The 23529-nt window shown below is 44.6% G+C and overlaps 2 protein-coding genes across 6 annotated transcripts; one reads left to right on the top strand and one right to left on the bottom strand.

Moving 5' to 3' along the window:
• Nucleotides 1-1348: 1348 nt before the first annotated feature.
• Nucleotides 1349-14342, top strand: LOC118081318 (E3 ubiquitin-protein ligase TRIM7-like). Its single transcript, XM_035107786.3, has 7 exons — nucleotides 1349-1589; nucleotides 7128-7223; nucleotides 8947-9156; nucleotides 9952-9974; nucleotides 10875-10993; nucleotides 11795-11827; nucleotides 12093-14342. Exons 1-7 carry the CDS (start codon nucleotides 1377-1379, stop codon nucleotides 12608-12610), a joined length of 1212 nt encoding a protein of 403 aa, XP_034963677.1. The 5' UTR covers nucleotides 1349-1376; the 3' UTR covers nucleotides 12611-14342.
• A 1208-nt stretch (nucleotides 14343-15550) lies between these two features.
• On the bottom strand, nucleotides 15551-23169 carry LOC148687081 (uncharacterized). 5 transcript variants are annotated; one of them, XM_088663628.1, is made up of 5 exons: nucleotides 23081-23169; nucleotides 21570-21920; nucleotides 20155-20233; nucleotides 18577-18700; nucleotides 15551-18199 (listed from the first exon to the last, which is right to left on the bottom strand). In XM_088663628.1, the coding sequence occupies exons 2-5, from the start codon at nucleotides 21887-21889 to the stop codon at nucleotides 17499-17501; spliced, it is 1224 nt and encodes a 407-aa protein (XP_088519754.1). In that variant the 5' UTR covers nucleotides 21890-21920; nucleotides 23081-23169; the 3' UTR covers nucleotides 15551-17498. The 5 variants fall into 5 exon arrangements, with proteins under 5 accessions (XP_088519754.1, XP_088519751.1, XP_088519750.1 ...); XM_088663625.1 differs by having other exon boundaries at nucleotides 18577-18703; nucleotides 23081-23161; XM_088663624.1 differs by having other exon boundaries at nucleotides 18577-18703; nucleotides 23061-23159.
• Nucleotides 23170-23529: the final 360 nt, after the last annotated feature.

Genomic DNA, 23529 nt, shown 5'->3' with positions numbered 1-23529 from the left:
CCTTTTGAAGCATCTTCAGAGGGATGATCAATGGAAGCTGCAAGGTGGGTGGCTGAATTTACAGCATCTGATCTACCAAATAAGCTGACAGTCATCTCCTACACTGTGAGCTTTCCAGCCTCAACAGGGTATATGGAGAGCATCTTCTCCACAATGGAAAGCAAATGGACCAATGTCTGGAACCAGTGCTCTGTGAAACTGATAAAAAGTGAGCTCCTGATTTCACTCGACGGTCACCTGTCCTGTGCTGACTTCCACTCAATTATTTTTAAGGACAAGCCACAAGGAGTGACAGAAACCTTCATGGGAAGGTTGAGTAGAGAGAGAGAAATATTGTTGGCTCAACACAGAGTGACTTACTGAACCTATCAACAGAAACAAAGATTTCTCTAATTATTATTTCCTTTAAATTTTGTTGGAATGTTTGCAGTTACCTTTACCTTTACCATCTGATTGGGATAGACACCATGTTATCGTAATGTTTGGCATTACAAAGCCAAGCTATGATGTGATATTATTATTTCCTTTCAGTATTGTCTGAATGTTTGCAGTGACCAATAGTTACCATCTGGTTGGGATAGACACCATGTTATCGTAATTACAATGTTATCACATTACAAAGGCAAGCTATAATGTGATGTGCAATATTTTTCTTACACTTGTAAGTTATAGTGCTTTTGTTATTTATTTTTTTAAATTGAAGAATGCCTTGTAAACCATGTATGTCAGGGGTCAGCGATTTTTTTTAGCAGGGGGCCGGTCCACTGTTCCTCAGACCTTGTGGGGGGCCGGACTATATTGGAGGGGGATGGATGGATTCCTATGCCCCACAAATAACCCAGAGATTAATTTTAAATAAAAGGACACATTCTACTCGTGTAAAAACATGCTGATTCCCAGACCGTCCGCAGGCCGGATTTAGAAGGCGATTGGGCCGGATCCGGCCCCCAGGCCTTAGTTTGCCTACCCATGATGTATGTCATTGTAATGGATTGCTTTGAACTCATTTCAGCACCAGGCAAAAAAACAATTTCAGTCCCCAATCCCACCCTCCATCCTGTTCTGTATTTTGCCAGAACAACAGTGGTAACCCTGTGCCCAGATCAGCAGGACAGGGAAGCTCTTGGCTCTTACTTCGGGGAAGATGGTTTTCTTCAAGAAGGGCTGTTCCTCCACCATATAAACATTTTATTTGTTTATAACAGTATTTGCACATTGCTTTCTCAGGGCAGGGTATGAGGCAAAAGAGAAAGGTGTGTCAGCATAAAATATAGTCACGTAAGCACTGAGATTCTTAATCATTTGCAGGATGAGAAACACCCAGGGTATATAAACAAAGAAAGTGAAATTGACTGTGTCTTTGGTGTGAGGGAGCCATGGCTGCTTCTAGGGGCCCCGTAAACAAGAAAACCCGTCTCCAAAGCAGGGAGCAGGGAGGAGGAATGGGGAGATATTGTGAGAAGCACCAGGAGTCCCTAAAACTCTTCTGTATGGAGGATGAAACTGTAGTCTGTCTGGTGTGTGACAAATCCAGGAAGCACAGAGATCATGAGGTGATTCCTGTGGATGAGGCTTTTGAGGACTACAAGGTAGGAAATCATTTTGGCCCTTGATAGAGAGCAGGGAAGTCTTCTTAATTATTCTTGGGAGGTTTTCTGTTATTCTTAGGTGCAGACTAAGGTAAAGCTAAAGCTGTTTACTTGGCTGTTTACATAGCACGCTACCTGAAAGGTACTATGCACTACAGACTGAGATTTACTAATCAGAAGTCTTGAGGTCTTGAGATATTTGCAGATGCAAGTTTTGGAAGTGACATCACAGGTGGCAAACACACTTCTGGAGTGTGCTACATGTACAACCAGTGTCTGTTTGACTGGTCGTGCAATGAGCAGAAAACAGTGAGCCTAAGTTATTGTGAAGCTGAACTCAATGCACTGTCATATTCACTTTTGGATTGTGAATGGTTGTTGTAACTGTTTGAGGACATGAGGGTTAATGTGAAATGTCCTATACAGGTTTATCAAGACAACAGGTCATGTTTGGCTTTGATAACTTCAGAGGGTTGCAAGCAAAGAACCAAGTAAAAAGGTAAAGGGATCCCTGACCATTAGGTCCAGTCGTGACCGACTCTGGGGTTGCGGCGCTCATCTTGCTTTATTGGCCGAGGGAGCTGGCGTACAGCTTCCAGGTCATGTGGCCAGCATGACTAAGCCGCTTCTGGCGAACCAGATCAGCACACGGAAATGCTGTTTACCTTCCCGCTTGGAGCGGTACCTATTTATCTACTTGCACGTTGTGCTTTCGAACTGCTAGGTTGGCAGGAGCTGGGAGTGAGCAACAGGAGCTCACCCCGATGTGGGGATTCGAACCGCCGACCTTCTGATCAGCAAGCCCTAGGCTCTGTGGTTTAACCCACAGAGCATGGCATTAATTGCCAGAATGCAATTTAAATGCTTGTTGATTAAATAGCCAAGGAGAAGCCTGAGGTTTTTTTGGAGGTGGGTGGTGTTGTGTATTGAGTAAAATGATTTTATATCTGCATTACTATTGTCTGTATGTGCTTTAGGGTAAAGTAACTGCCTTTTGGTTCCAGAAGGTACAGCTACTATTGGTTCATTTAAGCTGCTGTATTTGGATCCTCTGTCTTATTGGTTCCCTCCAAAAGGCAGCACTGTGATTGCCTGATATTGTTCCCTCAAAAATGTATCACTTTCTAGCTAGTTCCCTGTCCCTATAAATGTAGCCTTCTTGCCCTCAGAGTCAGTCCTGTTTTGCCCTGAATAAAGAACTGTTCTATTGAAGATGCATATCTGGACTTCTTAAGCCACGACACAACAGGTGGCATGAGTCTAATTTTCTCTCTCTCTGCCACAATGCCAAAGGGGCTTCCCTTGAAATGCAAGCAGCAGGGTCAGTAACTGTTGAGACCATGACAGGAAAAGAAATTATTAAATATTGGGGACCCATAGCCCCCAAACTATGTACATAATAAAAATGTTAATTCCACTTACACAATCTGCTGTCTAGTTTTTATAATTTTCAATTTTATACATTTCAATAATTTTACAATCATTTTAACATTTCAAAACTTGATTTCCTTCCCCCTTTTTCTGCGGTTCTTTAAATTTATTATTAATATTTTAATATTAATATTTTAATATTAATATTTCCTGCATATCCAAAGTAACTTAATTTTCTCATTTATTCATCTACTTTAAACATATACTCTTATAAAGCTGCAGGTTATTACAATAATTGTGCCAATGCTCTTATCTGTTTACAGTTTATTTGTAAATCTATATATATATATAAATGTAGAAGGTCCATGTTTGTACTTCCACACTTTTCTCCAAAACCGCTTGCCTGATCGGCCTCAAATTTGGCCACATCAGATGCGCATGTGGGAGTGTTTCTAATCCACTTATATCCACTTACACAGCTAGGACAGGTAGAAACCTGGATTTCTGTACAAAAAAGTGCACCCTCCAGTGGACAGCTAACATACAAAGGACAAAAATACTGCCACAATCCCGCCCACTCCCCATCCAGCCCCACCACCCCGGGAGCCAGCCTGCCCCGGAGACCAGGCCTCTGCCAGAGACCAGGCCACCCCAATAGTAGCCCGCTCTCCAGGGACCCCCGCCCGCCACGGACATCTTGTACCGTCCACGGAGCAGGCTGCTCCACAACCTGTACCTACCCCAGAGATTGCGCTGCCGTCAGGGAGCAAGCTGTCCTGAGACCACGCCGCTCGCCTTCCTGGCTGATCCACGGTCTGTGCCTGCTGTGGAGATCGCGGCACTGCCAGGGAGCAGACCGCTCTGACACCAAGCCGCTCCCCAGGGACCCCCCCCCCCGCTCCAGAGATCGGCCTTGCCCAACGGGAGTGGGCGAATAGGGGGCAGGGATAGGTAAAGCCTTGCCTGGCTGGGGTGGGCTGGGTCGAAATACGGGGCAGGGATAGGTAAGGCCTGCCCTGGGTGGGGTGGGGGTCGAAATAGGAGACAGGGATAGGTAAGGCCTTCCCTGTCTGAGGTGCGGGTTCGAAAGAGGGGGCAGGGATAGGTAAGGACTTCCCTGGGTGGGGTGGGGGGACCAGAATAGGGGAAAGGAATAGATAACCCTTCCCTGGGTGGGGTGAGGGGGGCGGAATAGGGGGCAGAGATAGGTAAGACCTTGCCTGGGTGGGGTGGGGTGGGGGCGAATACGAAACAGAGGGGACAAGGATAGGTAAGGACTTCCCTGGGTGGGGTGGGGGGACCGGAATAGGGGACCGGAATAGATAACCTTTCCGTATGTGGGGTCAGGGGGGCGGAATAGGGGACAGTGATAAGTAATGGATCGCTACAGGGGGGGGGAGGCAAAGGGATGCACATATGTAAACATAACACATGAAAAACAGGGGGATTATGATGGTCAGGGGAGTCTGAAGGGGGCTCTGACCCTCCATTTAACAAACTGAGCCACAGCAACGCGTGGCAGGGCCAGCCAGTATTCAATAAACCATTTCCATTCTGTTACAAAAAGTTTGTTATCTTGATTTTTTATTTTTGCCATTTCTGTATGTTCCATAAGTTTTTGTATCCATTCTTTTTTTGCTGGGACTTCTTCTTTCCTGGCTTGTTTGTGCTTAGGCTGTGTACAGACTCTTGTTTACGCAGCACCCAGTGTGCTTCCACCATTGGTTTCGGAAGCTGTGCACACGTGACAGAAGCTCTAACCCATTGGGACCATGACAGGGAAAGAATGGGTTAACCCTTGGGTACCTTCTCCCCACCCCTCAAGGCTGCTACAATTGTTGACCTCCAGGACAAACTCATATTGCCAGTGCCTCCTGTGGCTACAGAAAGCTGTAACTCGTAACTGCTGCCTCCCATGTTGTTTTTGCTGTGTTAGCAGCACTGACGTGACCTCTCCAGAACACAAGCGTGGGTTGTGTTTGTGTGAAGGTCCTGGGCTAAAGGAAAGCAGTGCAATACTTTTGGCACCAGGTGGGCTGCAGAAGTTGCTGGAAGGAGGCGTAAAAGGCGCCATCCAATCGCCTTAAGGGACTGTGGATTTTATTTAGGGTTTACTCTTTAGCCTTTTCTTTTCCCGAATGCGTCCTGCAAAGTGGCAGGCACGGATTTTTGCTCAGGGTCTATCCCCAAAGCCTTTCTCACAAATGAGTATAGCTGCAAAGCAGTGGAGGTTTAGGATCAGAGTTTTCCTTCTCCTGGATGGGCTATTTTCCCTGGTTGGTGAGCAAGGCTGCTGTGTAAATAATAAAAAATACTACACACATTAATTCCATATAAACAACCTCATGTTTACTTTGGGCTTAGGCTGTGTACAGACGCCTCCACTGCTGCTTTGGCAATATATCATGTATTTACCCTGTATCTATAGTGCTGCGTTAAACATGTCACTCCAAGACGGAGAGACAATATGCTTCTGCCCTCTGTATTGTTAATCTTGGCCCTGCTAGGCCCACATACAGACCACACCCAGAAGTTTGGATAGTTTTTATGAGCACAGTAGAGCAGTTTCTCGGAACCGTGGGATGGAAAGCCAGCTGGACAGGTCCCAGCTGGAGCGTCTCCCTTCTCAGACTTGCTGCCATGGGCGTACCCAGTGCGGGGCAGGGGGGCAGCTGCCCCCCTAGAAGCAGGGCTGGCGCAGCCATGGGCGAGAGCGGAGCTGCTGGCGGGGCTGGTGGGCAGAGGCGGAGGCGGAGCACAGCCCGGCAGAGCGCGAGTTTGGCATTCCCGCCCACCACGCTGCGCCCTCCCTCCAGCTCCCCATTGCGCCCTCCAGCAAGGCCAAGCACAGCGGGGAACCAGAGAGCACGACATGAATGTGTGGCAATGAAATTTAGCTTGCCTAGAACACATCTGTACAGTAACATCAGAGAATGCTTCACCAGTATCATCTAACTGGAAACCTGTTACCATGGTGTCTCCACAGGATTTGCATCAACCAAGTTAAGTCTGGTCAATACATCAGCAATTTTCTGTGATGGTCAGCTGGCCAATCAGCTGCGGGCAGGGGGTAGGGTGAAGGCAAGGCAAGGCAAAGCCTAATCTATTCAGCCTAGTCTCATTTTATTCACAAAGGGCAACTTTCCAGGATCCAGGAAGCCCATCGGAGGGTAGGGCAGTAGGGTGGTTCATAAAAAAAACTTTTTAAAAAGCAATGCCTGCTCCAAAGGTCTTATGTTATTAAACTAGGGATGATATAGCTATATCTGAAATTTCATGCATATCAGTTAATATCTTGACCCTGCTCCACTGAATTGAAATTTCCGCCTTCACGACATAGGAAAACGCCCAAGTAAACAGCTATTTTTGTGGAGAAGGGCCAAGATATTAACTGATATGCATGAAATTTCATATATAGCTATATAATCCCTAGTGTAGTAAGATAAGACCTTTGGAGCAGTCTTTTTTTTTTTTTAAAAAAAAGGTTTTCTATGAACTGCCCTAGTAGGGCAGTAATTTTTCCTTGACAATTTGTCACCCTCCTCCATGATGGCACCCGGGGCGGACTGCCCCCACTCCCTTCGTACGCCCCTGTGTCCCCCCCTCCATACAGTATGGCACCAGGTAGTGGGAGAAACATACATGGTCTGGTTGTGGGGTGGGGGCTTGCACAGTAAGGTCTTAGACAGGGTGGCGGCCCAGGTGATCTCCCAGCTCAATTGGCAAAGGACTCATGGACTCTGAGTAGCATTTGCAAAGGCTAGGGTGGAGGTACACACTTTTAAATGAGAACTAATAACTGACTCTCCTCTCTTCTGTGCTATTATGATTAAAGCAAAATCCTGATTCAGCTTCCAGATAATTTTTTAATGCTTCTAAAGTTCTTTATTAAAAACAAAAATCAGCACAAAGAAACTTCTGTGCAAGTTAATAATATTGAAAAGTAAAATAAATAATAATTAAATGAAACTCTTCATTAAAGCCTTGATTTTAATATTTTGAGCTAAAAGCCTAGAAACTCATAGAGATGTCAAAAACTCACAATTATCAGGTAAAAAGCTTAAGAGCAGCGAGGCACCAGGCAGTAGAAGGGAGCATAACAGCCAACAAAATTATCTCTGTGTGTGTCTGTCTCAATCACGATCTGAACTTTTGTTTTCTCTTTAGGAAAAGATCAATAGCTACCTGCAGAATCTTAGGAAGGAAAGAAAGAAAATTCTGTCCTATGAAGCAGAACTGGAAAAGGAAAGCCGAGACCTCCTTGTAAGTGTCAATACTGTTCCTTGGAAGGGAACAAGTGCTTGACGAATCAGGTCAGGGCTGAATAGAAATGGGGAAATCTGTTTCTTTCTGTTCATCTCAGTTTCATACATTTCCATCTCAAAGTCATTTCTCCCAATTTTGCCCTTGAATCCAAACTGAACTGAATCTTATTCCCATGTGGCAGCTCAGATCCACAGAAGATAAGCTAGTTGCAACATTCTGATTTGTTATACAGACTGTTGCAGAAATATTTATCTAAATGTGCACTATTTTATATCTATAGGAAATTCAAATTGACTCAAGGTATTAAAGCAGGGGTCAGCAAACTTTTCCAGCAGGGGGCCAGTCCACTGTCCCTCAGACCTTGTGGGGGGGCCGGACTATTTTTTGGGGACGACGACGAACAAATTCCTATTCCCCACAAATTGTTAGCAAACCAGGCCTCCAAAGCTGCATTGTATGTGTGATTCACATGTCTGTGAGGAGCGTGAGAAGGGAAGACAGGCTTATCTTTCTTCCGGTATGAGACTGTAAAATTGTACTTTCACTTTTACACTGCGGATTCTTCTGCTCTGGGAGCTGAGAGAGAGCACCATGATTGCTTGTCTGTATATTCTGTAAATAAATTAGTAGTTTAGTCTAGAACTACAATGTCTCTAACTTCTTGTTGTGTTAAGCCAGAAGGATAGTGTGCTTACGCCAGCTGGTGTAGGTCGCTGGGAGCGCCCTGGAGAAGAAGGGGATGCCTTTTCCAGATCTACACTCACCGGAGTACGTCCAGAGGAATGGGGGCTGCAGGCACCCCAGGGCGTTTTCTCCCAACACAAATAACCCAGAGATGCATTCTAAATAAAAGCATACATTCTACTCATGTAAACCCACAAATAACGCAGAGGTGCATTTTAAATAAAAGGACACATTCTACTCATGTAAAAACACGCTGATTCCCGGACTGTCCATGGGCTGGATTTAGAAGGCGATTGGGCCGGATCCGGCCCCCAGGCCTTTGTTTGCCCACCCATGTATTAAAGTAAACAGAGGACTGCAGAGGGTGAGCAGGCCAGCTCTGCCCTGCTTCTCTTTTTCTGTTGATCTGCTGCTCTTGAAAGTGTGAGGTGAGGACTCTTTTATGTCTATGGAGGCTTTCTGAACATCTTAGAAACTAATTATGCTGCGTCCAAAAATGTACAGGCAACCTCCATGGATAGAAAAAAAAAATCTCCTGGCTGCCACCTTCCACAAGATGGAAGCAGGGCTTTTTTTCCAGCTGGAACTCGCCAGATCTCAGTTCCAGCATCTCTCAAGCAGGCGCCATTGCCATTGTAATAGTAATAATAGTAATAGTATTTAGAACAAGGGAGGTGAGTTCCGGCACCTCTTTTTCTAGAAAAATAGCACTAGTCACGGAAGGCAAGAGAAATGGCAACAGAGAAGGCAGAGCCAATGTGTTCATGCCTGCTGCCTCCCTGCCATGATTACTTTAAAGTCTGAAGAAGAGAGCTTCCTTAGCCACTGAGGGCTCGCCCACACCTCCACTTGTTCTGAGCCTTGCTCCTTTGCCAGGGAAAACCCACTGTTTAGTTCTCAGTCAGAACTAATGTCAATCCGGAGAAAACCCAAATTGCCTGTGCAATTCCCATAACTCTCCTCCTGGTGTTGCAAAGACTGACCACATTCCATACTCCAGTCTCCTTGTTTCCTCTTTCTATCTGCTTCTTGCCAGAAATGTACAACAACTGAGATGCAGAAGGCAGAGGAGAAGTTTAGAGAACTGCACCAATTTCTGCTGAATCAGATCGAAGAGGTGGAGAAGGAGATTGCAGGGAGAAGGGATGAGCAGCTGGCCAAACTCTCCAGGCAACTCTCCTCTCTTGACAGCATCATCCAGGAGATGGAGGAAAAGAGTCAGCAGCCAGCGAGTGAACTCCTGCAGGTAAGATGGTGGCAGGAATAGCCCCAGGCTCCACTTCAGGAAGAGGCTGCCTTGAAATCTGAAAGGCAGGTTGTGTGAGAAGGAGAATGATAAATGGTTCCTGGCTTAGTGTTAGGGGTGAGTATGTATGAAAATATCCGAGAAAAACTACCCAATAGTTCAACTTATGTGTACTATGACAAGTGAACCGGGAAGGGGTGGGATACCACAATATTTTTGTGCAGCAAATTGGATGAAATTTAAGAAGTTATGGCCCAAAACTATCAATGGTGGAAAAAATTATTAACTTTGCACTTAAAGGTGAATCCACCAAATGGGCACTTTATAAATCAATATGCAAACGGAATCACAGCCATCTGTCAACATTTGCACTTCTCTGAAATTTCCAAACAGTTCTCCAATAATGCTTACCAAAAACTCATACAAGATCATAAAGCAAAACTAACATTAAAAAAAAAATCATTATATTACAGAAAATTGCTTTGCAAAATGTGTTTCAGGGAAAATTGGATATAAAAATACCTATATTAGGAGAACTTCACACTAAAAGGCTGGTGAATTTCCAGGACTTTTTTAAAATTGCAGACTGATGTGGAAATGTGTAGAACAGAACATGGGGAAATGAAAAATCTGAAAGATTCCAAAATTGGTTGACTAGGTTCTCCCTACCAAGAACATTTGTGTGTGCTGGGTGATTGACACCAGACAGCCAGAGTCCCTCCATTTCAGGGTCTGAAGAGGCTTCCTAGTGTGGCCTGTGTTGTGCATTGGATTCTATTCTCATTTTCCCTCTAGGATGTGAGAAGCAGCTTGCAGAGGTGAGTGGATCCAGCTCATTTCCATTAGCATCAGTACTTAAAACCTGGCCCTCCAAGCTTCTGACGGAAAGACTTTAGGACTCCACACTCTGCGTAATTTCACCCACAATTAGGACCTTCCTTTTGAACTTGTGGCACCCCTATTCTCATTCCAAGGATGAAGACCGAAACACTGCTTCCTCCCTCCCCCTCCCATCATACATGCTATACTTAAAGCTATTTTGTTGAAGTCTGTTGTGGGTGAGACAGAACAGTATTGAACAGTATTAGTAGCTTCAAGACACATCAGGGTGTATGTGGGTGAGGGTCCTGGCCCCTCCATTTCTTCTCTGTTGTCCCTTGATTCCTCTCCGCATCCTTTCTTGGATATATTGATTTGATTGTACACCTGTGGAAGATCTGCTTCATGCTCTGAGAGCATCTGGTTCCAGAGCAGAGGTTATCTAAGGCAGGACACCAGCAACCTCCAGAAACAAATATTCTGACCTAACTCAAGTGTTGCTAAAATAAAGCTGCTATACTTCCAAGCAACAGGATAAAGTTACTTTCTTTGCAGCAACCAGTGCCTTTGTAGTTCCCTTCAAGATTTGTCAGTTCCGTTACTGCAGAAAACCCTCATGTACCACTCAGGTTCAGATTAGAGGTTACTAAAGCATCCATCCTGTTCTTTCTACCATTTTCTTCCTCCTTTTACCTTTTTTTCTTTTCCTTTACTAGGAATTAGAGCAGGCTTCCTCAAACTCAGCCCTCCAGATGTTTTTGGCCTACAACTCCCATGATCCCTAGCTAGCAGGACCAGTGGTCAGGGATTATGGGAATTGTAGTCTCAAAACATCTGGAGGGCCGAGTTTGAGGAAACCTGATTTAGAGATTTGAAAGGTTAACATTTTTCCTCATCAGGTGTGAGAGGACAGAGAGACCGGAGAATCCACTGGCTTTTACTCCAGAGCTGAAGGAGAAGGCCTCCAGATTCCGTGATATGAATCTCCGTCTGGAGAAAGTCATGAAGGAATTCAAAGGTAATGACAAATGGCTGCAAGGATTTTATGCTGAGCATTACATTAGTCTAACACAGAACGTGTTAGGCTCTTACTGTATTTCGCTTTTGCTGCAGACAGGAGTGGCACCATCACACCTCTCCCCCTTGGTGGTCCAGCCATCAATTAATTCCCCCCAGAATGTCCCATGTACACTGGCACGCTGCAGCATTAGAAATGGTGGCTGCCACAAATAAAGCAAATCCATACCAGACTCTATAGTAAAGTCTGTTTTTTTTCTCCAATCTTATTCGGGGGGCGGGGTATTGTTTTGCTGTTTTGCTTTACTTATTTTCAAGTTTTTATCTTGTATCTTACTTTGTGTACTGCCCTGAGATCTTATGATGAGGAGCAGTATATAAATCTAAGAAATAAACAATAAAAGAATAATGTGCATCTGTTTACAATTCCCTTTGCACGAGAGCTCTGGAATCCTTCTTCAGCAAGCTTCGTTTCTCATTTCGTTTAACCATTCTGGCTTTAATTATTTCCCCCACCACTTTACTTGGTGCAGATATTAAGGCTGCGTCCATTAATAGACCATCAGATTTAATGTTGAATATTTTTATTCTGCTTTTTAAAAGTCTTGTTTACCATTGCTGAGTTTTACAGTTTTCTTTAACTGGTTTTTCCTACGTTCTTAATTGTTTGTTCTACTGATTAATCTTTTACTTGAAATAAGGATAGAACAGGTGCTGTGTTACTAGGTGATACTTTTCTAACAAAATTAATTTCAGTTAGAGCAGTGTAGTGCTTAAACTTGATATCTTTTTTCTTTCTCAGATGCTATGTTATTCAGACAACAGCTTCAGAAAGGTAAATTTCCAATGGTGACCCAAATTCACAGGAGGGGTGGGGATTGGCATTTCATTGGGGTTGTACAATCTTTTCTGCAGACTTTGGAACCCTTAATAAGTTATTAGCATTAAAATGGCATTTATGTTCTTCATATGTATTGGCAAATCCCAATTTTTGCAGGTGTCGTGTTCCAGTTTAAAACACACACAAACCTGCCCCATTACATGCCAGTTTCTGTCTCCTAGCTGATTTTGCCTCTCTTTTCTTCATCTTCCCCCAACAGCAAATGTCACTCTGGATCCAGACACAGCCCACCCCTGCCTCATCTTGTCCAAGGATCGGAAAAGCGTGAGATTGGCAGACATAAAGCAAGATGTGCCCGATAATCCTGAGAGATTCAACAACCGGCATTGTGTGCTGGGTCGTGAGGAATTCACAGCAGGCAGACATTTCTGGGAGGTCACTGTGGGAAGTGAGGGAGAATGGGCTGTGGGGATCGCCAGGAAGTCTATGGGGAGAAAGGGCCGCTTTCCCTTCAGTCCTGAGGGAGGGCTCTGGGCTCTGGATAAGATGAGAAATGGGTACTGGGCCTGCACTTCCCCTGAATACTCTCCTCTGTCCCTGAGGGAGAAGCCCAAGAGGATCCGGGTGACTCTGGACTATGAAGGGGGATGTGTGTCTTTTTCTGATGCTGACTCAGGAGCCGAACTCTACACGTTCTCAGGAGCCTCGTTCTCTGGAGAGACCCTCCTCCCTTTCTTTCGTCTGTGGGGAAATGAAACCCACCTCAGGATCTCCTGAGGAGACTAAATCTGCCTCTCAGGCCCAGCAGGAGTTTCTATCCAGAAAAAAATGGCTGAGATAAAACCCAACAGTTTTACCTCAGTTGCACTTTGGGCAGCTTTTTAAGGGCCTTGTGAGAGGATTACTCTACCATCAGCAGAAATAACAAAACAGACAAAAATGGGTGCCTTTTTCTGCTTTTTATTTCCTTTTTCCATAATTTTCTTTGCAGATTATTCCTTAGAGACGGTAACACTTTTAACACTCTCAATATATAACTGAGTTCCTCAAAAGGGCTCAGCCTCCATCATCGGGTTTCATTTTGCCACCTTCCTTTCCCCACAAGACCCCCAGCAGCTGTTAAAATACAAACATTCATGGATTACTAGAAATTAACCCCTGAATAGAATAGAATAGAATAGAATAGTGATTTATTCGCCAAGTACCGGTACTTACATACTTGGAATTTGCTTTGGCTAATTTTACAATGTAAACATACTTTATACAAAATATCTGTTAAATATCTGTGTGAGGATCGGAGTGTGCAAAACACTATTTAAAGCAAAGAGGAGCCACTCCGACTGCGCCTGGAGCTTTTGCCTTCTGTCCCTGTAGTGACTTCAGAACAGGTTGAGGTGGTTGTTGGTGCCTCTGGCGCCGAGTGAATTGCTCTATTTGATAATGCTTGGCTTTGCTATAAAATGGATTCTGGTCGTTTGCCAATTTTTGACTCTCTGGAGCAGAAGAATATGTTCTCTTATATTCAGTAAAAGATGATGTTCTCTTCAGAAATGTTCTGTAAATTCTTCCAAAGAGTAGCCGAGACATGTTTGAGAATTGAGTCCGAATCATAGGTTCGTTTTGCCACTATAATCTCCTTCGTCAGTGCGTTCCTAGCTTGGTTGTACAAATTTCTGTCTCCTTTCCTCGAACCCTCCTCTTTAGCATATCGGAGTTTCCATGAGTTTCCTTGATTAATAAGGTGCAGATCATTCATTTTATTGTCAAGTGTGTGAAGATTTGAGAGGTATATAGATGGTGAAGCCGATCTCATTCCTCACCTTTGTAGCTTAATCAAAGCGCTAGCATTTTTACCCACCTCTGGAGGGAAAGCTCCTTGCTGTGTAGACCTCAGACCAGAAGAAAACACAAATAATGTCTGTGCGGCACCAACTTCAAGCTTCCTGTGCAAATGCAGCCTCACCATGTCCCCTGTTCCTCAGAGATTAATCTCGCTGGATTCAGTGGGGCTTCTGAACAACTAAATTTATTTACAGCTGCTGCATTAATCTTCTATAAATGTTGGATTCTGTATATCAGAGGCAGCCAACACAATGTCCTCTGGATGGTGTTGGGCTCCCATTAGCCTCACCCAGCAAGGCCAACTAGTCAGAGATGATGGGAGTTATAGTCCAGTGACTTTTGGAAGGAACCAGGTTGGCTCTGTCTGCCCTATATAATTCCCACTGAGCTTTCCCTCTGATCCCAAGCCCCACCCTGGTTATGGGATGCTCCCCCCAAAGAGGGCCTTTTCACTACCAGGTAGATCTTTGTTTTCTCCGAGGCTTTTAAAGGCTATCATTGAATGCTGTTTAATTCTCAGAACTATTTTGTTTTCACTTTTGCCAGTTTTTAGGGCTGCATTTATGGTTCAAGATATTATGCTGATTTTTATGGTTTTTTGTGCCGATACAGATTTTATGCTGATTGCTTTTAATAAATTGCATTTGTTTTTAAATCTGTGAACTGACCAGAGCATGTGGTTAATTAGGAGGTATAGGAATGAAGTGAAATAAAAATAAAAATGAAGTGAAATAAAAGCTCCAAAACTCCCTCCCAGGCTGTCAAGGGGCTCCCTCGATTGCTGCTGTTTTGCAGGAGTATTCAGCAAGATGTCATTGACGCAATAATAGTGCATTATTGCTGGATTTATATGGGACAATCCACATATCATTCTGCTTTAGGGGTTATTCTGCAATTCTTCCCCAATGTTAATGGTTCATTGTCATATGAAGGGGCTCCCATGTCTTTTCTGTGAAGCGGCCTAAGATTTCTGGGTATAGGGCGGTATATAAATTCACTGTGCTCTGGTCCATGGGGTCACGAAGAGTCAGACACGACAAAACGACTAAACAACAACAATAAATTCAAATAAATAATAATAATGGAACAAAAGCACTCTGGACTGATAAGAAATGAAGCAATTATGAGTGCTGCACTGACAACCAGATCCCCTCTTTCCCCGCTAGACCTCTGGGCCAGGAAGCCGAACTGTCCCCTTCAGTCAGGCACACGACCCAGAAAGGGAGCTAGATTTGAGGATGGCAGGATGTGGGCAGCGGGGCTTGAATGGAAATACAGTAGTGTCAGTACTTAATACCCTAACCTAACCTCTGGTTTGACAGTCAAAATAAGAAAGCAGGTTATGTACTGGTTGTAGGTGAAAGACCACAATTGGATCACATCTCTCACTATCCCTGACCACTGGGGGTGATGGAGTTGGAGTCCAGGAACTCAATCATACACCCCATACAGTACTCCAAAACACCGCTTGAGGCTGGGGCAAAATGGGAGTTTTGGAAAGAAGGGCTTTAGGGCTCATTTTTAAGTCAGACTTGCAGTTCCTCACAGGCTGCTACTCATTTCTGAGGAGGAACAGATGTCCCTTAGGACAATGTTAGGATGAGGGCAAAATAGGCCCGCAGCCCTGGCAGTGGATGGTCCAGTCCTGCGTGTGTGGAATCAACAGGAACCATGTGGTTAGGGCGTGTCATTTAAGGACGGAAATTTTTCTTTTTGCGAATTTGCTCAATGAGGGATTCTAAAAATATGTTATTGCACACGAGGAATCCAAATCTGCAATTATTTTTATGATTGTGATTGATGATTAGCTTGGTAAATTGAGATTTGTTTGAAATACACTTTAAAAAGGCCAAAAACTCGCACTTGGAAGCGAGGTTAAAGTTTTAAATCATTTTATACAAGCGAAAATATAAAGAAATTTTGTTTCCAGCTGTAACAACATATCATTACTTTATCTTATAACATCTTATTATAGTAAGAAAAAAAGAATAACATTAATTAGAATTAATAACAAGTTTCATCAAGTCCTGTTTTGATTCATTTATTGACAAAAGCCGACGACGTGCTTCTTGGCCTCTGATGTAGCCCTCCCATTTTTTCTGTGTATACACTTTTCCTGCAGCCTCCGTGACTTGTTCCACACATCTTTCAATCCCTTGACCATGACAAGGCCATTGAGGAACTTTATTTCTGTCAAGGTCATTTTGCGTGTTGCTCTGCAGTTCATGTAAACTAAATCATTTACGTGTGTTCATTAACACTGTAACTCTGAAATCAATATAACAAAATGAAAACTGACAAAGAAATAGTTTAAAACTCAGAACTTTAACAGTGTGGAAGAACAAGAAAGCTTTTGCTTATTACCCCAAAGTGAGCCTCCCTGAAAAGAGCTCCACAGGCAGGTCAATGTTGCTCGTTCTTCCCTGCCAACCTCCGCAGCCTGCTTTGCTCCCCCTCCAATGCCCCCCTCCCAGCCTTTTAGAGGAGGAAAACCAGGGGGAAATCCCCCCCCCCTGTTTTTGGCCTCTAAAAACCAGGTGCGTGTTATGGTCTGAAAAATACAGTACACAGCAGAGCTAAAGTTCTCATGTCCAATCAGTCACTTTCAGATCCTGGGAGTGGTGTCCTTCGGGAACGCCTCCAACAAAGCATCTTGGGAACTCCTAATCTCCTCTCTTCCTTACGTTTCTGACCCCTGCGCTGTTTCGGAGATGGGGCTACCACTTTCCCCTCCCCTCCTGAGCTACTGAGTCGCCGCTCCTGCTCTCTAGCGTCCAAGACCCCTTCCGCCACCATACTGAGTGCTTGCCTGTCTCTACTGCATGACGTTGCAGGACTTCCCTGATGCTGCTCGGACCCCTCAACATCTCAGAGCCCTTGCACCATTCCGCTGGGCTATCTGCTGGCTCCTGGTGGTCCCCTGACACGTGTGATTGGCACATGTGTGACCACTGACATGCATGCAGTTTTCAGCACTGAAAAGGGGATGGAATGGGGGCGGAGCAGACTTACACACATCCCACTGATGAACATGGGGACGAAGAACGCAACTCCCACACAAACAGGGAGTTGCTTGTATACAACCATGAAAGGTGGCAGAGTCTAGAGGCAGCATAGAGTGCATTGTACCACTGCCGACTGTGGCAAGGAAAAAACATTTTTCAGAATGTTCCTCCATGTTAAAAAGGCCCTGCACATAAAAACCTAGTGCATCAGGGAGCAAGCTGGGCTAGAACCATTCTTCCTGATGTGCTAGATTTTTACTTGCCCAGGGGGTTCTCATTTAAAAGAATTAAAAATGAATCTGGAAAATTAAAAATTTTCTTCTTGCACCTTCAGTTTGAAAAGGTGCAGGCCAGTCTCTCACCACACCCATCTATGTGCATAAGGCAGGCTATGCACTCGGGACCACTAATCACTGCTCCTGTGCTGCGTATGTGGTTTAAAAAAAACACTTCCCAGAAAGCTCTCCCATCCACGAAAAACGTTCAGCAATTCGTCAACCCATGTGGAATCTAGACGCTTGCCACAGTTATGAAACACTTCTGTGTTCTCTCTCTCTGTATTGGTGGTGGCTTGTTTCCACTGGCATTACTGAGGCGGAAGGTAGGGAGCCCAACAGTAGGTGGAACCAGAGAGCCAATGACAGGCAGATCCAACTGATGCTAGTCCCCACCCCCCTCCGGCCGCCTTCCTTCCTGCTGAGCTCTACAAGAGACATCCTAAGACTATGGGAGAAGCCAACCAGCTGGCCACTCCCCAGATTGGTGGCAAGTTGAGGGCAGGTGAGGTAGGCACTGGCTGAGGGTAAACCAAAGTTGGATCACCTCTTCTGCCAACTCTTACACCAGGAGAACCTACACTGAAGTGTGCTTTGCCCGCACTCGGCACAGTGATAGGGCTTCTCTTCCATGTGGGTCCTCCAGTGCCTGATGAGGTTGGACTTCCAGATGAAGCTCTTCCCGCACACGGAGCACACGGAGCACCGGCAGGGTTTCTCCCCGGAGTGGGCTCTCTGGTGCGCCTTCAGGAAAGCTCGCTGCTGGAAGCACTTCACGCAGTCCGAATCGCACCGGTGCAGCTTCTCTCCCTGGTGGTGGTTCTTGTGCGTCAGGAGGTCGATCCAATGAGAGAAAGGTTTCTTGCAATCCGGACACTTGTAGATCCTCTCACCAATGTGGACCCTCTCGTGGGCAACCAAGTCCAAACTATCGCCAAAAGACTTCCCACAAAAGGAGCACTTATACACTTTCTCCGCTTCCGGTGGCATTTTCCGGTCTTCTGGAAGAGGAGCATTCCGATGGAGGCTGATCCCATTCTCTTGGCCTCCCTTCCTCCTCTCAGTGCTCAGGAGGTTCTCAGGGAAGGTCCTCCTGGGTACATTTTTAGCACCTATATTCTCTATTTTGAGACCCCAAAAACATTCCCCCATGGCAATTTCCAGGGGTGTCCTACTGTGGCTCATTTGCTTAGGTGTTCCTTGCCAAAAGGTCACATCAGACTTGAGCGCTCCGTTGCTGTTTCCTGAAACAAACCAGAGAAATGACATGAGAAGGAGCAAGTGGGAAGGAGCCTTCAATTTTTGAAAAAATAATAATAATTAAAACTAGTGTTCAGCTGATCAGTTGGTTAGGTCAGGGGTAAGGAAACTGTGGTCCTTACTTGTAGTAAGGTTAAAAAGCTTGCTGGGAAATGATATACAATGAATTGAAAAGGATGTTTAAAATAACGTTTGGGGGGGGGAACCAGAAGCTTTTCTTTTGGGAATCATAGGGACAGAACTACCTAAATTGTATACCTCCATAATTAAGTCAGCCTGTAACAGTATTTATCTTAGATCCAAATCTACGTAAGATGCATTAACAACAGCACCTGTCAACCAAGGGACAAGACATCCTTACCCAGAAACATTACATTTGCATAATTTTCCAGCATCACTTCCTTGTAGAGAGTTCTCTGGCAGGGGCCCAGGAGATCCCACTCCCCCTTGCTGAAATACACGGCCACCTCCTCAAAGGACACCAGCTGCTGAAAGGAAAAGATAGATTCTAATGTAGATAAAATAATAAACATATACATAAACATCTGACATATATAAACATCTGACATGGCTCCCAGCGTGAAAATAAAAGGGCTAACCTGGTAGCTTTATTGCTCTTGCTATTATTAATAATGTTATTTATTAATCACTTTCTACATACAGTGGTACCTTGGTTCTCAAACACCTTCGTTCTCAAACGCAGAAAACCTGGAAGTTTTGAAAGTTTCGGGTTTTGAACGTTTTTCAGAAGCCAAACGTCCAATGCGGCAATCAGTTATTGTTTCCGGAGTGCCTGGTGCACCAATCAGAAGCTGCGCCTTGGTTTCCAAACGTTTCAGAAGTCAAATGGACTTCCAGAATGGATTAAGTTTGGCGCTTTTGTTTTTGCCAAATATTTTGCGTTTTTGTTTTTGAGGCTTTTTCAGTTAATTTGTTTTTGTGACTGTGTGGAACCCAGTTCCGCTACTGATTGATTGATTGATTGTGTGACTGCGGAAATGGATAAAATATCCCCATCGAAACAATAACTATTATCTGTGCAGGTAAGAAAAGGGGGAAAAAAGAATTTAATTTTTATCATCTACAATACTGTCTTATTTATTTTATAGTACAGTACAATGATTATAGGGGACCCAGGTGGCGCTGTGGTTAAAACCACTGAGCCTAGGGCTTGCTGATCAGAAGGTCGGCGGTTCGAATCCCTGTGACGGGGTGAGCTCCCGTTGCTTGGTCCCAGCTCCTGCCAACCTAGCAGTTCGAAAGCATGTCAAAATGCAAGTAGATAAATAGGAACCGCTACAGCGGGAAGGTAAACGGCGTTTCCGTGTGCTGCTCTGGTTTTCCAGAAGCGGCTTTGTCATGCTGGCCACATGACCTGGAAGCTATACACCGGCTCCCTCAGCCAATAATGCTAGATGAGCGCGCAACCCCAGAGTCGGTCACGACTGGACCTAATGGTCAAGGGTCCCTTTACCTTTACAATGATTATTGCTTTCATTTTATGGATCAATGGTCTCGTTAGATAGTAAAATTCATGTTAATTTGCTGTTTTAGGGGTTGTTTTTTAAAGTGTGGAACGGATTAAAAAGTGTGAAACCAAGTGCACCTTGGTTTTGGAACCCTTTGGTTTTGGAACAGACTTCTGGAACGGATTAAGTTTGAGAACCAAGGTACCACTGTACATCCTGAGGTGTTGTACAAAATGTAATGCAAAGTGGACACCGATAGCAGAGAGCTTTGCAAAATCCAACTAGGAAAGCTTTATTTTTTTCATGCGAGTTCATAGCTTAAGTTGGGTCACCTAGACATTTTGTAGCAGCAGCAGCAGCAGCAGCAGCAGCAGCAGCAGAAAAGGGGCAGCACACGTTTCCTGCAAACCTTGCAGCTCAACACAGAGGGAGGCACCCAGGCTGTGCCCCACAAGGAGCCTGCCCCTTACCTGAGATGGGTCCATGGCAGAAGTTTCCACTCCAGCTCCTGGAAGGGATGATCCAGATTGGGCCTCTGATGCCATTGCTCTGTCATGGGAGGAGAGGGAGAGAAAGAAGGGGTTAAACAGGCCATCTCTGGGACATGGCTGGAAGGAAAGCCTCAAACTGGGGGCAACTGAGAAGTGGAGTTATTCACATTTCAGCTGAACGGTGAGGGCAAGACTTTCACCCTTTGGTTCATGGCTTTTGGACCACATAAATAAAAAGCATTTCACTTTGCCCTCCTTTTAATTTATTCCATACTAGCTGTACCAGGCCACTCGTTTCTGTGGCTCAGTCTGTAAAATGGAAAAGAAAGAAAAGAGAAAGCGTACGTTTCTAAACTACAGCTTGGGAACTCCTAATCAGAAGGTCGGCGGTTCGAATCCCCGCAATGGGGTGAGCTCCCGTTGCTCGGTCCCAGCTCCTGCCAACCTAGCAGTTTGCAAGCAAGTAGATAAATAGGTACTGCTACAGCGGGAAGGTAAACGGCGTTTCCGTGTGCTGCTCTGGTTCGCCAGAAGCGGCTTTGTCATGCTGGCCACATTACCTGGAAGCTGTATGCCGGCTCCCTCGGCCAATAATGCGAGATGAGCGCCACAACCCCAGAGTCGGTCACGACTGGACCTAATGGTCAGGGGTCCCTTTACCTTTACCTATACAATATTTTTTGTTGTTCCATTCTCTATGTAGATACAGAGATTGTCTGGTTTGCCAATTCTAGAACACGCAACATATAATTGTCCATGTGAGAAGCAATCTGTGTCTAGATCTATACCGCATAATTCTAAAGATTGGCCCTGGGATTTGTTGGTGGTGATTGCAAACGCCAATCTAATTGGGAATGTCATCACCAAATCTATCTGCTACTGCTTCATTTGATTTAGAATTGCGTCGTGAACAAAATTACAACACGGTTGATCTTCTGTCATATGTGCAATCAAATATTCCTAGGCTAACGCTTGAGCAGAAAGCCATTCACGATCAAATAATGCGAACTATCAATAACGGGATTGGAGAAATCTTCTTAGATGTGCCACGAAGAACTGGTAAAACGTTCCTAATTAGATTGATTCTTGCAGCAATTCAATCCCAAAATGACATAGCCTTAGCTCTTGCATCATCTGGAATAGCTGTGACATTGTTACCAGGTGGAAGAACTGCTCATTCCGCTTAGAAATTGCCATTGAACATACAATTCATTGAAACTCCCACGTGGGAGAAGTATTGCAGAAATGCAAACTTATTGTTTGGAATGAATGCACAATGGCGCACAAAAAAACACTTGAGGCTCTTGATTGATCATTGCAAGATTTATGTGGAAACACCAGACCTTTTGGGAACGCATTAATATTGCTTGCAGGAGATTTCAGACAAACATTACCTGTAATTCCTTGATCGACGCCATTGCTGACCACGGAGTTGTGTTTGTCGGTGATCTGCTGTTTCTCGTTGACGTCTTTCAGCCACTCTCAGCCTGTTGCGATTTGAAGCTGCAGAACGCGCTCTTCGTGCTCTTAACCGTGCATTCTCAAGTCTGGCTGCACGTCGCTCTACTGTTTCCTCGGCACGTTTTTGAGCCACTCTTCGTCTTTTTTGCTCATTTGCTGATGCCCGTTCTTCCTCTGTTTGATTTGCAATTACTCGTCGCTTTGCTTCTGCTTTGCGAGTATGACGACCTAAGTTTGATCTTCTGCGAGACATTATTTTGATGAACTAAAGCAGATCGATTGCACTGAAAAAGAAAAAAGAAAGTTATAACAAAAATATATAAAATTGCAAAACATTAAAAAGGAAAAAAACCATGAACTAAAAAACAAAGGGAAAAAATAGAAAATACTAATGAAATATTTCAATTCAAATGCAGATCAATCAACATAGCTCAATTTCACTGCCAATTGCACTGAAAATTAAGAAAAACAGTTTAAAAACGGAATGAAAAACAATGAAACACACACACACACACCCTCAATCAATCCAAACATATTGATGTCGTATTCTATCCACTCCTGTTTCTACAAAGCCTTCCCATTCCCTCAAGCCTAGTGGCAAACATTGAAAACTTTCCCACGTGCAAAGGAACACAAGAAGCTTTTTTATACATATACAAAAGCACAGGCAGGAGGGAATAGGTATCTAATTTGAAGGTATTCACAACTAATTCAGAATGCGGCAGCTAGACTGGTGACTGGGAGCGGCCACCGAGACCACATAACACCGGTCTTGAAAGACCTACATTGGCTCCCAGTACGTTTCCGAGCACAATTCAAAGTGTTGGTGCTGACCTTTAAAGCCCTAAACGGCCTCAGTCCAGTATATCTGAAGGAGTGTCTTCACCCCCATCATTCTGCCCAGACACTGAGGTCCAGCGCTGAGGGCCTTCTGGCGGTTCCCTCATGTGAGAAGCCAAGTTGCAGGGAACCAGGCAGAGGCTGCCTTCTCGGTAGTGGTGCCTGCCCTATGGAACACCCTCCCACCAGATGTCAAAGAGAAAAACAACTACCAGATTTTTAGAAGACATCTGAAGGCAGCCCTGTTTAGGGAGGCTTTTAATGTTTAATAGATTACTGTATTTTAATATCCTTCTGGAAGCCGCCCAGAGTGGCTGGGGAAGCCCAGCCAGATGGGCAGGATATAAATGATAAATTTTATTTATTTATTTATTTATTCTATTTATTATTATTATTATTATTATTATTATTATTATTATTATTATTATTATTTATTAAAGAGAGGCTTCAAAGAGACTCGTGCAACTGTTGGGGGCGCCTCCTTTTGCAGCTGGATTTGGGCGCATCAGCCTCAACCATTAAGACGACTCCCCTCCCCTCCATTCCCCAGCCTCCCCCCCAAATGCAAGCTCCGGGTCTCCCACCGTCGCCCGCCTCGTAGCACCTCGTCGCCTCTTTCGTCTCCTGCTCGCCGCTCCTCGCCGGGGAATCCCGACGACGAGCCTCTTTCCCGGTTTCAAAACTTCCTGCCTCTCTAGGAACCGAAGTTCACTTTGTTTAACCCTCGCAGGGCTGCATCTCTCAGCTCCTCCCTGTGCGCAAAGCGGCGCCCTGCGCGCACGTCGTTCTTCGTTCCAGATGGAAAGCAAAGTTGCAGGGTTGTGGTTGGTTTTGGTGCATTTATACATCAAATTTATGCGTCCGGCAAACTAGGGAGCAGCTCAGCCACAAAGCATATATGTGCAAACAGATGGAGTTTTGCTTTTCAACTCAGGGTAATTGAACCCAGAATTATAAATGAAAATATAATACTGTATAATGATAATTATTTGTCTCCTTTTTTCAAACATGTTAAACCCATAACAAATAAAGGAAAGAAATCTCTGTCTCTTA

The sequence above is a fragment of the Zootoca vivipara genome, chromosome 2, assembly GCF_965207765.1.
Source record: "Zootoca vivipara chromosome 2, rZooViv2.hap1.1, whole genome shotgun sequence".
Lineage (NCBI taxonomy): Eukaryota > Metazoa > Chordata > Lepidosauria > Squamata > Lacertidae > Zootoca > Zootoca vivipara.
This window is presented reverse-complemented; position numbering and strand designations above follow the sequence as displayed.